This window comes from Anguilla rostrata, chromosome 8 (assembly GCF_018555375.3).
Source record: "Anguilla rostrata isolate EN2019 chromosome 8, ASM1855537v3, whole genome shotgun sequence".
Taxonomy (NCBI): Eukaryota; Metazoa; Chordata; class Actinopteri; order Anguilliformes; family Anguillidae; genus Anguilla; species Anguilla rostrata.
In genome coordinates, this window is record NC_057940.1 from 36,594,331 (window position 1) to 36,606,562 (window position 12,232).

The 12,232-nt window shown below is 40.1% G+C and overlaps 1 long non-coding RNA gene and 1 gene segment (V, D, J or C); one reads left to right on the plus strand and one right to left on the minus strand.

Annotated features, from left to right (window-relative positions):
- Positions 1-4,057: 4,057 nt before the first annotated feature.
- Positions 4,058-12,232, plus strand: part of LOC135261619 (uncharacterized) — a 56,871-nt gene continuing 48,696 nt past the window's right edge. The window contains exon 1 of the long non-coding RNA XR_010332000.1: positions 4,058-4,284. This is a non-coding gene — a long non-coding RNA (uncharacterized LOC135261619). The remainder of the gene's footprint in view (positions 4,285-12,232) is intronic.
- Positions 5,881-8,328, minus strand: LOC135260272 (Ig kappa-b4 chain C region-like; the record flags this gene model as incomplete). The annotated part of the segment is given in 2 exon segments: positions 5,881-6,467; positions 8,211-8,328. Coding segments are annotated over 2 exon segments (438 nt in total), but the record flags the coding sequence as incomplete, so codon positions are not given.

A 12,232-nucleotide genomic window follows, 5' to 3' on the forward strand; every position in this document is an offset into this window, starting at 1 on the left:
TGTTCTAAAGGTTCCATTAATAAATCTCATCACTTCGACCATATATATATCACTGCAATATTTGGGTCTGTGAGCTAGTGCAGATCTTGTGCTCCTGCAAAAGCAAATGATTATAACCCAATAAGAGTTGATAAAATGGAATGTCAACTAATTCAGATGAGTTCTAGATGATGCATTCACCATAGGGTTTAATGACTGCAATCACCCTTATTTACATATTGCTGAGAAGATATCTTCCTCTACTGCAAAATCATACAAACTCAATAAAAGTGTCTTGAGTGTGGTGACTCCACGATAAATGATTTCCTTAGTGATTGTAGCTGGGGTTTAACTATCACATGTCCAGTCACAATCCTGTTCACTTGTGGGAGAGGAAGATTTTAAATATGCAAATAAGGGTACATGTGCAGTTGTCAAACCCCAGCAAGCATTCCTAGGGGGAAAAAACAGTATGGTGCCATGAAATAGCATTTCCCTCGTTCCTGATTTCCTCTATTATTGCATATGTGTCACACTGAATGGTTTCAGAGCTTTAGACAATATGTAATATTAAACAAAGGGAAACGGAGTAAACACAAATAAGCAGATGGGGTAACTGACCCGGGACACTGAGAGGCTCTGTTCTAATATACTGAGCAGCTGTGTGCAGTAGTAACTCTAATATTCTCTAATTTATTACATGTTCTCTAAAACTTAATGTCTGCAAGTCCACATAAGATCCATCATTATTTTGTAAGTTTTAAACATTTCATTGAAAGAACAGCCTTCTGGGGGGGTTGGGGAGGGGGGGCGGGTGGGGGGTTGGAGGGTTGGCAAGATTCATAGATGCAGAGAAATGTTGCAGTTTAGCAGCGAGTGATGAATTTGTTTGTCCATTTAAGTGGATAGACAAAAACCAGATGTAAACATTAAACCAGATATAATGTCCACAGTTAGAGACCACAGTGAGGGAGGAATGCTCTCTCACTCTCTGGCAGTGATCCACCTGCTCTTTCCCAAACTCCAAATTTAGGTCCATATTCTCCAGAAACTTCACCTTCACCCTTCACTGTGGAAAACATTGATAAATCACAGGATATTTCTCTCTCCCTTTTCATATATTTCAGGGTGAAGGGAAGCATTTTATTAGGTGTTGTCAGGATGTAAGAGGCATTTTCATGGTTATTAAATGCTAATTTGAGTATAATTTTGGCCAACTTTGAATACGTAATACAGGACTGACCCTGTTCTCCCTCCAAAACCTTTGAGTATTGAAGTATTGTTTGGCTGTAGAGAACCCCACTACAGTATGTGTTCTGTTTGGAGAGAACTCTCTGCATACATCACACAAGGTGTCATCACACTCAGCAACCACAAGAAGGAGACAGAGTGCTACGTTTGCAGCTGATGTAACAGTACAACAATACAATAAGAGAGAAGATATTAAGTCTGATATTAAATTCAGACCTGTCCTGCGCTGACCGTCTGAAACAGCCCCACAAGAGAGCGCGGAACTGGCCGCATCACTGATCAGAAGGAGGGTGTCAGTCGGCTCATTTTCCTCTGTCTCATCACACAAGAGCATTTCTTCTGGTCATGTACCATCTGGCTGCTCTCTGCATGTATTAGCTGAACAGGATGCACAGGCCTCCATCACGACAGCTGTACATCAAAGAGAGCGAACTGCAGTGTGCGAACAGAAGTGGCTGCTGGGAGAATGTGCTTTATGGGAGATGCAGAGTTTCATCGCAAAAATTTCCATGGGTATGTAAATATGGTCTACCATATCAAATTTGGACAAAAGAAAAAAAGTGATGGAAATATGATGGAAAAGGTTCCACTGCTAATCTGGAGGAAATATCACAGCAATCAGAGAGATTAAAGTAGAATGTTTCATTACAAAGGGAGTCTGGTATTTCCCTCTGGTCTTCTAATTCTATTCTGAAAACTACAGTGTCAAATTTGAAGGAATGACCTGCTCATGGAGAGAAAAAGAAAATCTCACCATAACACAGTTTTCGTCCACATTCATTTCACTTGGATATGATGAATTTGAATCGTTCCCTAAGAATGTATGATCAACCACTTTCAGATTTCTGATACTGAAACTCTTTCAGAAGACACAACACAGGATTTATTAAACACACATTTTATAGATTCTTAGACCAGACCCATTACCTATTACTCATCTATAAAAGTGCAATGTTAAGTCAAAGTACACAATCTATCAGTTCTCTGGGTAAAAATAGCCGTGAATATTACACGTGACAATCCTCGAGAGACCCACAGCTGTTCACACATCAGAGCTCCTCTAACTGTGTGTGACAGGATTTGTATAGAGGAAGGGGCTTTGCATATCTGTCTTGCCTCACTACTCTACACACTTTAAGACCCACAGTACTGATCAGTGACTGTCCAGTCCTTTCACAGACACTGACACAGGCAGCATTATGATGATGTCAAACTTTCTACGGCTGGTGATGCTGGTACTCTTTGTACAAGGTGAGAAAGACAAACCTTTGGTTATAGTTCACATTTTCATTTTTTACTTTTCACAACACAACTACTTTCACAAAAATTGCCCTCATTGTATTATCAAATTAACCAGAATATTGCAAGTTGTTTGTCAATATTAATGTAATTATCATCAATTTTAATATTTTCTTTTTCAGAATCAATGGCAGATATAGTCCTGACTCAGGATCCAGCAGCTCAGTCTGTTCAGCTGGGAGACACTGTTTCTATCAACTGTACAGCCAGTCAGAGTGTGGGCAGCTACCTCAACTGGTACCAGCAAAAACCTGGTCAGGCTCCTAAATTTTTGATTTATTATGCCACAACTCGCCAGTCTGGGATTCCTGATCGGTTCAGTGGGAGTGGATCTGGGACTCAGTTTACACTAAAAATTACTGGAGTCCAGGCTGAAGATGCAGGAGATTATTACTGTCAGAGTGCTCATTATATCAGTAGTAGCTGGGTGTTCACACAGTGATACAGAGCCGTACAAAAACCTCCCTCAGTCAGACTGCACAGAGACTGCACTGCTGCAGCTGGGACCTACTGCAGGTGCTGAGGGGGGAGTCACTGGTCTGGAACACTGAGCTGCAGTGTATATTATGAAATGTTTTATACTCTCAAATCAAAACTATTACCACATATTTTCATTTCTGTGTATTCAACTTTTAATTAGGAATGCAATGTTTCAGAATTTCCAATGACTTTGCTTCATAATCTCTCCCTGGGCAGTAGACATTTGTTGTCCTGAAGCAGTGCACTGACATCAGCAGTGAACAGCAGGCAGTCCAGCACAGTGGAGTCACTCAGTCCAGAGCTCTCCCAGCACACATCACACAGGCTGCTGTTACACACCCTGACCAATCAGAGCTCCACTGCTGCTTCTGATCTGATCCTCTAACACCATAATAAAAGAGCACAAACTACAGTCTGATAGGCAATGCTGACCAATCCTGGGGCCTCCAGTGGCGTAGCCCATAGAGCGCTTTCCACATGCCCATTGCGAGCCGCGACATTGGTGGTTCGAGTCCGACCGCTGTCACATGTCTCTCCCTCTCTCTCTCCTCCTAGTTCTTCCAGTCTCTCTACACTATCCTGTCTAATAAAGCTGAAAAAGCCCCCCCCCCCCCAAAAAAAAATAAAAATAAAATAAATGTTGACCAATCCTGTGAGCACCTGTGTAGAAGGGGACATCATTATCTGTATGGTCACCTTAGGAGGGAGGGATTCATTCAGCCCAGTCGTCCCTCTCTGAGGACAAAGTGATTCCTCTGGTTGACTGTTTACCAGCAGTCTGCCTGTACCAGCTGCACAATGTGAGCTCCCAGATTCAGTGCCTGTCTACTCAGCTGGTTGAGTGCAAAATGAAAATTAGTGGCAGTTTGCTGCATGTGTTAAATACCTTTTGTATCTGTGCAGTCCAAAACTGAAAAAACAAATACAGATGATGACAGAAATAAGGTTAAAACATTTTTTAAAAACATGAAATAAGTTTTCCAAGGTTTACTCTGCTTTCCCACTATTTAAAAAGAAGCTGCATCATTGCCAGTCTAAATGCAGCTGGGACCTACTGCAGATACTGAGGGGGGAGTCAAGGGTCTGGGACAAATTGCCAGCAGACCAGTAGGGGGCGACAATGAGCTTCAGCCCTGAATGCACACCTCTCTGTGCTGCTCTGTGTCACACACAGAACCCATAGCAGAGCTGCTGCTGAACCACACACACTACTGTACCACAACTTCACAGGAAACACACATTATCATTTCACAAGTAGCAATGATCACCAAGGCCGTGTCTGAATCAGTACACTTGCTTATTATCATTCTAGTTGGATATGCTTAGTCGACACAGTAGTTAGGAGACTGAATTCGGACTGAGCCCTGCTGTCTCTGAGCAGACACAAAAGCAGAGGATGTATATTGTACTCAAACCAGCATCCTCAACAGGCCTTTTCAATATGCAATGCACATGCAAATTTGAGCAGTGGAGCATATAGGATTGAAATTCTCACTTATTGTAAAAGCATTATTGAAACACTAAAACGACAAATACAGAACTCCATGACATGCCGATGACACATTAATATAATGAATATGATATTTTATGTGCAAGCTTTGAACAATGGAAAATGTAATAATTAAATTAACGTAAGAATATTTTACACACTTTTCCTTTGTTATTTAATATAGCATACAATTAATCAATTTCTGTGTAATTCATCTTTCTGTTTAAATTTAAATCATCATTTTTGCTTTATTGCTTATTTTTAATGAAAAAAGGCCCTTTTGCTTGAATGTAATGTTGAATTATTTGATTATATTGTATTTATGGATCTTCAGCTATGATGTTAAGCTTGGTGTTATGCAATTTCACAACACGTTCCTGTGTACATTACATTACATTACATTACATTACAGGCATTTGGCAGACGCTCTTATCCAGAGCGACGTACAACAAAGTGTATAACCATAACCAGGAACAAGTATGACGAAACCCCTAGAGAGAAGTACCGGTCCAAGTACAGGGAACAACCGCATAGTTCAACCTGGACCCTGGTGGTTAAACTGATTAACACTAACAACGAGAACGGCAACAACGCAATCTATGGAAAAATAAAAATAAATAAAAATACAAGTAGTCGTTAAGACTGGCGCATCAACTAAGTCACCTATTAAACAGCTGCCCAGTTACAACCCTAAGTTTAGTCATTTACAGGGGGGGAAGGGATGGGGAGAGGTGCAGCCTGAAGAGGTGGGTCTTCAGTCGTCGTTTGAAATGGGTCACAGTCTCAGCTGTTCTGACCTCCACAATGATGAAATAAGGATTATAAGTTATGAATATTAAATCACTCAGCTTTGCAATCCCAAATCTTATATTCTGCTAAGGCAGGCTTAAAACCCCTTTCTCACTTCACTACAGAAATGACTCCTCCACCTCCTCATGCTCAAACAGCTGTCTCAGTGGTGGGGTATTTTGGGCTGAGAAACTGCAAGCTGTGGGGGTGAAACTCAGATTTGCATATGCAGGGCGGGGCAGGCTGGTTCTGCTGTCCCTCAGTGGGACTGACTCAATCTGGGAGTAGAGCAGCACTGTGGCCAGGTGTCTGGGCCGTCCCCAGGGGGTTAGTGTGAGCAGAGCACACATCCTGCTGCACAGAACTGCACTGAGCGCGCTCACACATCACTGCTCCTCTCAGCAGGCACATTTTTAAAGTTTTATTTTTATTATTTTATTTGGATTGCAAAAGTATTTTCAGTGGCAAGAATGTAATTGTGATGTCATCAGAGTGAGGGCTGGCCTCTTGGTGGAATCACTACAGATTTTGCACATAAACATCAGGATCACAAAAGTCTATTTTTTTATAATAACAGCCAGTAAAACAATAGCTTTGTCAATGAATCTTTATTATTTCAATGATTTTTATCTAACAGCTCTTGCCAAAATCACACAAACACAAATAAAAAGGCAGGTATGCATATTTGTTGAGGAGCACAAGCAGAGCACATGTGAGACGTTAGCAGTGACAGCTCAGGCTGGAGGAAGGATTCACACACAGGCCCAGCTCAGTGTGCAGCAGTAAGGAGCAGAGAGGCTGAGAGCAGAGCAGGGTAAACACAGTGTGATCAGAGTGTGTGAGCTGGGCCTGCACCCGCCCTACTCAGCACAGTCAGCTCTCCTCAGTGTCTGAGGGGGGGCAGCCTGGGAGCCCTTTGTGGCCTCACAGGTCAGTGACCCTGCCTTCATCCAGTCGTCCGCACTGAGAGTCAGGGAGCTGCTCCAGCTGTACAGGCCGTCCTTCCCCAGGACCCCAGCGCTCCCGGCCACGCCCGAGCTCCTACTGGTACCGTCCACTTTCCAGCGCAGAGTCCAGTCTGACGGGAAGCCCTTGTTGGCCAGACACACCAGTGTGGCCTTCCCCTGCTTCACCTCCACACTGGAGGGGGGCAGGACTGTGAGGGTGGGGACTGTGTCACCTGGGAGACAGAGCAGAGATGTGGTGAGGTCAGACAGTGGACACGCCCCCATGTGTCAATCATTCTTTCCTCACAATGAGACAAGAATGCCATACAAAGAATATCAGGTGATACACATTGGCAGCGGCTGAACTGAGTTTACTGTATTCCTATTTGACACTATTAAATGTTCCATATTCCTGTGTTCAGTTATTATAATAATAATTTGTATTATTCCAACTGGTAAGTACACTTTACGAGAAGTCTCTGCAGCACAACCAAAACTCTTTATTAGTGGTTTCAATTGCATTCTCCTGCTTTTTTACATTTCGACCTGTTTTTCCAAATCATATATTAGTACCTTAAACAAATGAAATATACACAACTGTTTACAAAAGAATAGATTAATGAATAATGGCATTTTGAAGTTTAATGAGGTTTCCTTTGCGTTCCTTCTCATTCAATTTTCATAACAATTAATAACAAAAATTATTGATAATTATAAGCAATTCAGAAAATGTTCAATACATTGAAAACTTCTCACATTTTTTTGGATTCAAACCCATATTCTATAGGCTAATGAATGTTATATTTTAATTTGAGGCTACAGAAAAAACGTTTGTAATGCGATATATTTGTTGCTCACATAATGATATGGTCGAATACTATAATAAAAAATAATAAAAACAATTAAAAACGACTGGATTCAATCAGAAATGCACACATAAAGTGCATCACACTATTATTTTATTTAAAAGTATGCAAAATAAATAACTCATTTCATAATTTGAAGTAATAACTTTCAAAATAGTACGGCTATGCCGATGGATATATGACGAATTTTATTTGAATAAATATTTCTATTTAAATAACTCAATGAGATAGACAAAACGGTTTTATTTTACATTACTGAGATAGAAGCTGCGTTCTGCGCTATAAATAACATTTGGCTACACAGCTGCGGAGGCTAAATACTCAAAATCGTACAGAGCCGCTGTGATCCTATGGACGGGCCAATGCAATATCAGCCAGTGCAATTAGTTTAGTTCAACTCAAGCACAAAATGAGAAAGGTATGGAATGCACCTGTCAATGAGTACTGTCATCGACACATTAAACACGATGAAGACAGACAAACAGACTGTTCGAAATATGAGTGGGCTAGATAAAAACGACTTTAAATAAATTGTCAATCTTACCAAAGCTCTTTAAAAAAAATAAAAATAATAATAATCAATTCACGCATCAAAATAATTATTAGCATTTTTACTTACGACCTCCAATGTTGCAAAATAAAATAATATTTTAAAAGAAAGTAAAAACATCGATAAGGATGGATCTGAAAGAAAAATTACTTACGTCCAACTGACAGTTTTGTTCCGTCACCAAAAGTGTACCACAGTGATACAGACTCAGCCGCAGCCGTAGCCTACAAAAACCTCTCACTCAGGAGACACAGCATTCGTTTGCTTTTTCCCTTCTTTCTGACTTCACGCAGCAAATTAGGGAATCTTATATTTGTAAAATTAGTTACATGTCCTATAATTTGTATATATCCAAGCAAAATTAGCTTGCACTGCTGAGCTTTTCGCGTTCTGTACGATTTACGTCTAGCTAAACTGATTCAGCATGAATACAATAGAATATGGAACAATTTACATTGTTAAAAAAAATTGAATATACTTGCAAAATGAATGTATTACAACCAGTCAAATCTTCTCATAATTTCGCGGAAAATATTTGAAAGCCTAGGGTATCCACTTACTGCCGATTTCCAGTTTGGTCCCGCCACCGAAAGTCCTCCACAGTGATTTAGTCTGATTAACTCGCTGTACAAAAACCTGCCTGTCGTACAGATCGTTGATCTGACAGACTGTGTAGTGTTAGCAAGTCCCCTGCTGGATAATCTTGGATCGACAATTAAGATGACTTTCTGAAAGCTGATTAACTTAAGTGGTTATGGCAGGGGTTCCAAAACTTTTCTTTTGACGCGATCCCATATAAATTCTGACTATGACTATATTGGGATGGCAGGTATGCCATCCCGCCAAGTTACGCCTTGGCGGGGGTATGCCCCATATTATTATTTTATATATATATATACCTATACAGAGAGAGTTTGGCACTTTTCAGGGTTCCCCACAGAAATAACCACAACAGCCACAGACACTCAGCCCTTAAAAACATTAAATTCTGTACATTCTGACCCCATTTCAACAAACAGAATTCATAAACAACTTCACATGTCCACACAATAAAGCTCCAAACTAAGGGGATTTTGCGTTTTCTCCTTCTTCTTCTTCTTCTTCTTCTTCTTCTTCTTCTTCTTCTCATTCTTATTTTTCCTGCCGCCTATCCCACTAACAACATGTCTCCCCATTGGACATTTCACTGACACCAGCCAAATCTTCACCTACACGACCCAATCAAAAACGCGCATACACACGCAAAATAGGACGGAGTGTAGCACAGTGGGTAAGGAACTGGGTTTGTAACCGAAAGGTCGTAGGTTCGATTCCCGGGTAAGGACACTGCCGTTGTACCCTTGAGCAAGGTACTTAACCTGCATTGCTTCAGTATATATCCAGCTGTATAAATGGATACAATGTAAAAATGCTATGTAAAAAAGTTGTGTAAGTCGCTCTGGGTAAGAGTGTCTGCTAAATGCCTGTAATGTAATGTAAAATACCCATACCTTTTTACTCTGAAACATTTCCAGTTTAAACAGTTAGTCTGGCTGTGGCCTAGTGGGCAAGGTTACAGTCTTGAGAACACGGAGTTGTAGGTTCAAGCCCAGCTAGGAACGTGTTTCTTTAACCTGCTTCGACCCTCACTAATTATTGTCTACTACTTATCAATTATTGCTTTTGCACCATATCTACCCGCCGTTCACCGTTCAGTTATTAACGGGCTACAATATTGCTAAGCCATATGGATTCAACGGGAGCTCTTCTGTGCTTACTGGCCTGTGTTCTTCTTTAAAACCACCGGCAGGTTTGCTAATGATATATCACGCATTGCATAGCTATGGCATGGTGCTGCACTAACGAAGTTACAGAGTGGTAAACCTCCGGTGAAAGGCTTGAATCCCGACTCGCCCTCAGGCAGATCATTTCCTCTTTTACACTAACGTTTTCTTACGGTTATATTTGCTTTACCAAAACTCACTCACGGCCACCCATATGCATTTCATGACGGCAAATGTATTCCTTTTATTAAAAAGTTACACCAGTTCACCGCTGTGCCATTTCTACTAACTATATTTCTTCACTTGGCTACCGTACAAAACCTTCTTATCAGCAAACGCCACGTTTCTACATTCATGTTACCTCGCCCTGTTCTCTATCTAGCCACATAGGCTACAAACAATTACTACGCATGTACGTTCTGCAACTCCGCTTTGAAGCATTACATTTAAAATCATGATTCACTCATAAGTATAACTACTAGCACTAAACATGAGAAAAACACATTCGTGCAATAGATTACACATGCTATTTAACCCTCCACTTAAACAACTAATGTTAAATACAGACTGTTATATACCGTTTGATAAGGAAACTAAGCTCGCTCATGGTCACTTCATTTACTTCGCACTATAGTCTGTGATCATGTCAACCTTCACCTACATGCCCATTCTGCTAAAAAACATATTGTTTCAACTACGCAATTTCATAATTTCGCCTAATTTATCTCACACTTGTTATTTTCTCATATGCAAAGCCTGCTGGGACATATGCGTCTGCTCCTATTCTCCACTATCAACTTTTCCGGTTCTACCTTAACAAAACAGCAAAGAGGATTCCTACCTGCAGATAAGCCTATCAAAATGCCTTATAAGCCTTACAAACACTAAAAGTACATCTTCACGAAATAACAGACAACGGAGCAGGACAGAAGGGTACACAAGTTGCGACCTAGGCAGCTCTAATACTACGGGCTTGCTGATTCTTTTGTCAATCAAGGCTCGTTGGATGCCAGTCAAATCCGTGAGTAGCCTACATAGCTACACTGGCCATATTTCACCTTTTCTGATGCGTTTACAATTACGCCACCGCACTATTTGTCACAGCCACTGTTATTACATATATAGCAAACCGAAACTGCTAAACGTACACGCTCATCACACTGTACAAATTCACACAATGATAGCCATAATCCACAACCGTTTCTTACAGGGTCACTTCGCATTTCTCACTCTCGTAATAAAACGCTTTGCAAAAAGAAATGATATCTCATAAAAAACACGTTTTTTATGAGTTTGAGTAACTTGGCATTTTTGTACGTTGAAAACGTGTTTTTTTATGAGATCTTTAGTATACAGCAGCTTACGCATTCTGATTTCAATTGAGGTATGAACTTGTTCGGAAACCTCTGCCACTATCATGTTTGGGATCCACTACAGTTTCATGCAAATGTATTGGGACAGTTGTGTCGCAGTTGTTTCCCTCTATAGTAATCAAATTTGCATTTCAAAGTAAACGACCATGGGGCTAAATTCATTGTGTACATTGATTCCATATGTTTTTAACTCATATCGAACTATATTACCCAATGCCATTCAAGTACTCTTTTTCTAAGTCAGCATAAGCATTAGGACAAATGGCTTCTTTCTAAACTTGCTTGATAGCAATGAAACCAAATACTGGAGGACTTAGGAGTCACCAGCATTCAGGCCATCCATGGAAGACATTATAAAGTGGTGTAAAATTTGTGGGAAAAAAAAGCTAAATCCTCAAATGATTGCTGGTGATCTCTATACATTAGGAGTGAAAGTATCACAGGACACAGTGTGAATAAACATAGAGACAAATTACATAGGCTACACTTCTAGATGTAAACCTCTCATCAGCAACAAGGACAGAAAGGAGAGATTGGAATTTGCAACAAAAATAAATAAATTAATACATTTTAAAAAAAGCCTGATTAGTAGATGAGACAAACATAAACCTTGACCGACACCTTTCCGATGGAAAGGTGAAAGTGTGGAGAAAGAGCAGAATTGCTCTAGACCCTCAACATACTACTTCTTCTGTTAAGCATGGTGGAGGCAGTGTGATGGCTTGGGCCTGTATGGCTGCATCTGATGTTTTATGTTGCCTTCAATAGTCTGATATTACCACTTCACCTAATGGGATCTCCAACATATTCCTGACTCTTAGAAAACTATGACAAGGTCATCACTTGAAAGCAGGGTTAGTTTCGGCTTTGCTAAGGGTGTGCTCGTTCAGGCTGGAAAGTGGGAACATGTATGTATGCCAATTTTCTGATAAATATGCATATATTGGGATGACAGGTATGTCATCCCTCCTAGTTATGCCTTGGTGGGTGGCATGGCCCATACAGCACCAAGAGTTTGGCAGTTTACAGGGTTTCCTACTATTCCTACAGCCAATTTAATCATGCATACGAAGCACTGTTTAAAATCCTTTAATTAAAACTTGTTAAATCATCTGAAGAGAATGTGGTCATTCATCATTAATGTGTCACATGAAAGTATCAAATAACAAGCATTGCCTCATGGAAGAGAACATTATTTAAATTCATATTTTAAACAGCTTATGAAAACTTACACTCTTGAAAGGATATGTTTTACTTGGTTTGTTCCTAATATCAATGGCCATGTCTTCTACTATGCAAAATCCCACAATATCGGGGACATTCAAATATACAATAAACAATATTTTTTCAAAATATTTTAACTGAAACATTTCTCATCTCAGATACTTGATTTAACATTTGTCCTCATTATATTTTACTTTACAAGCATTACACTTTTTTTTCACA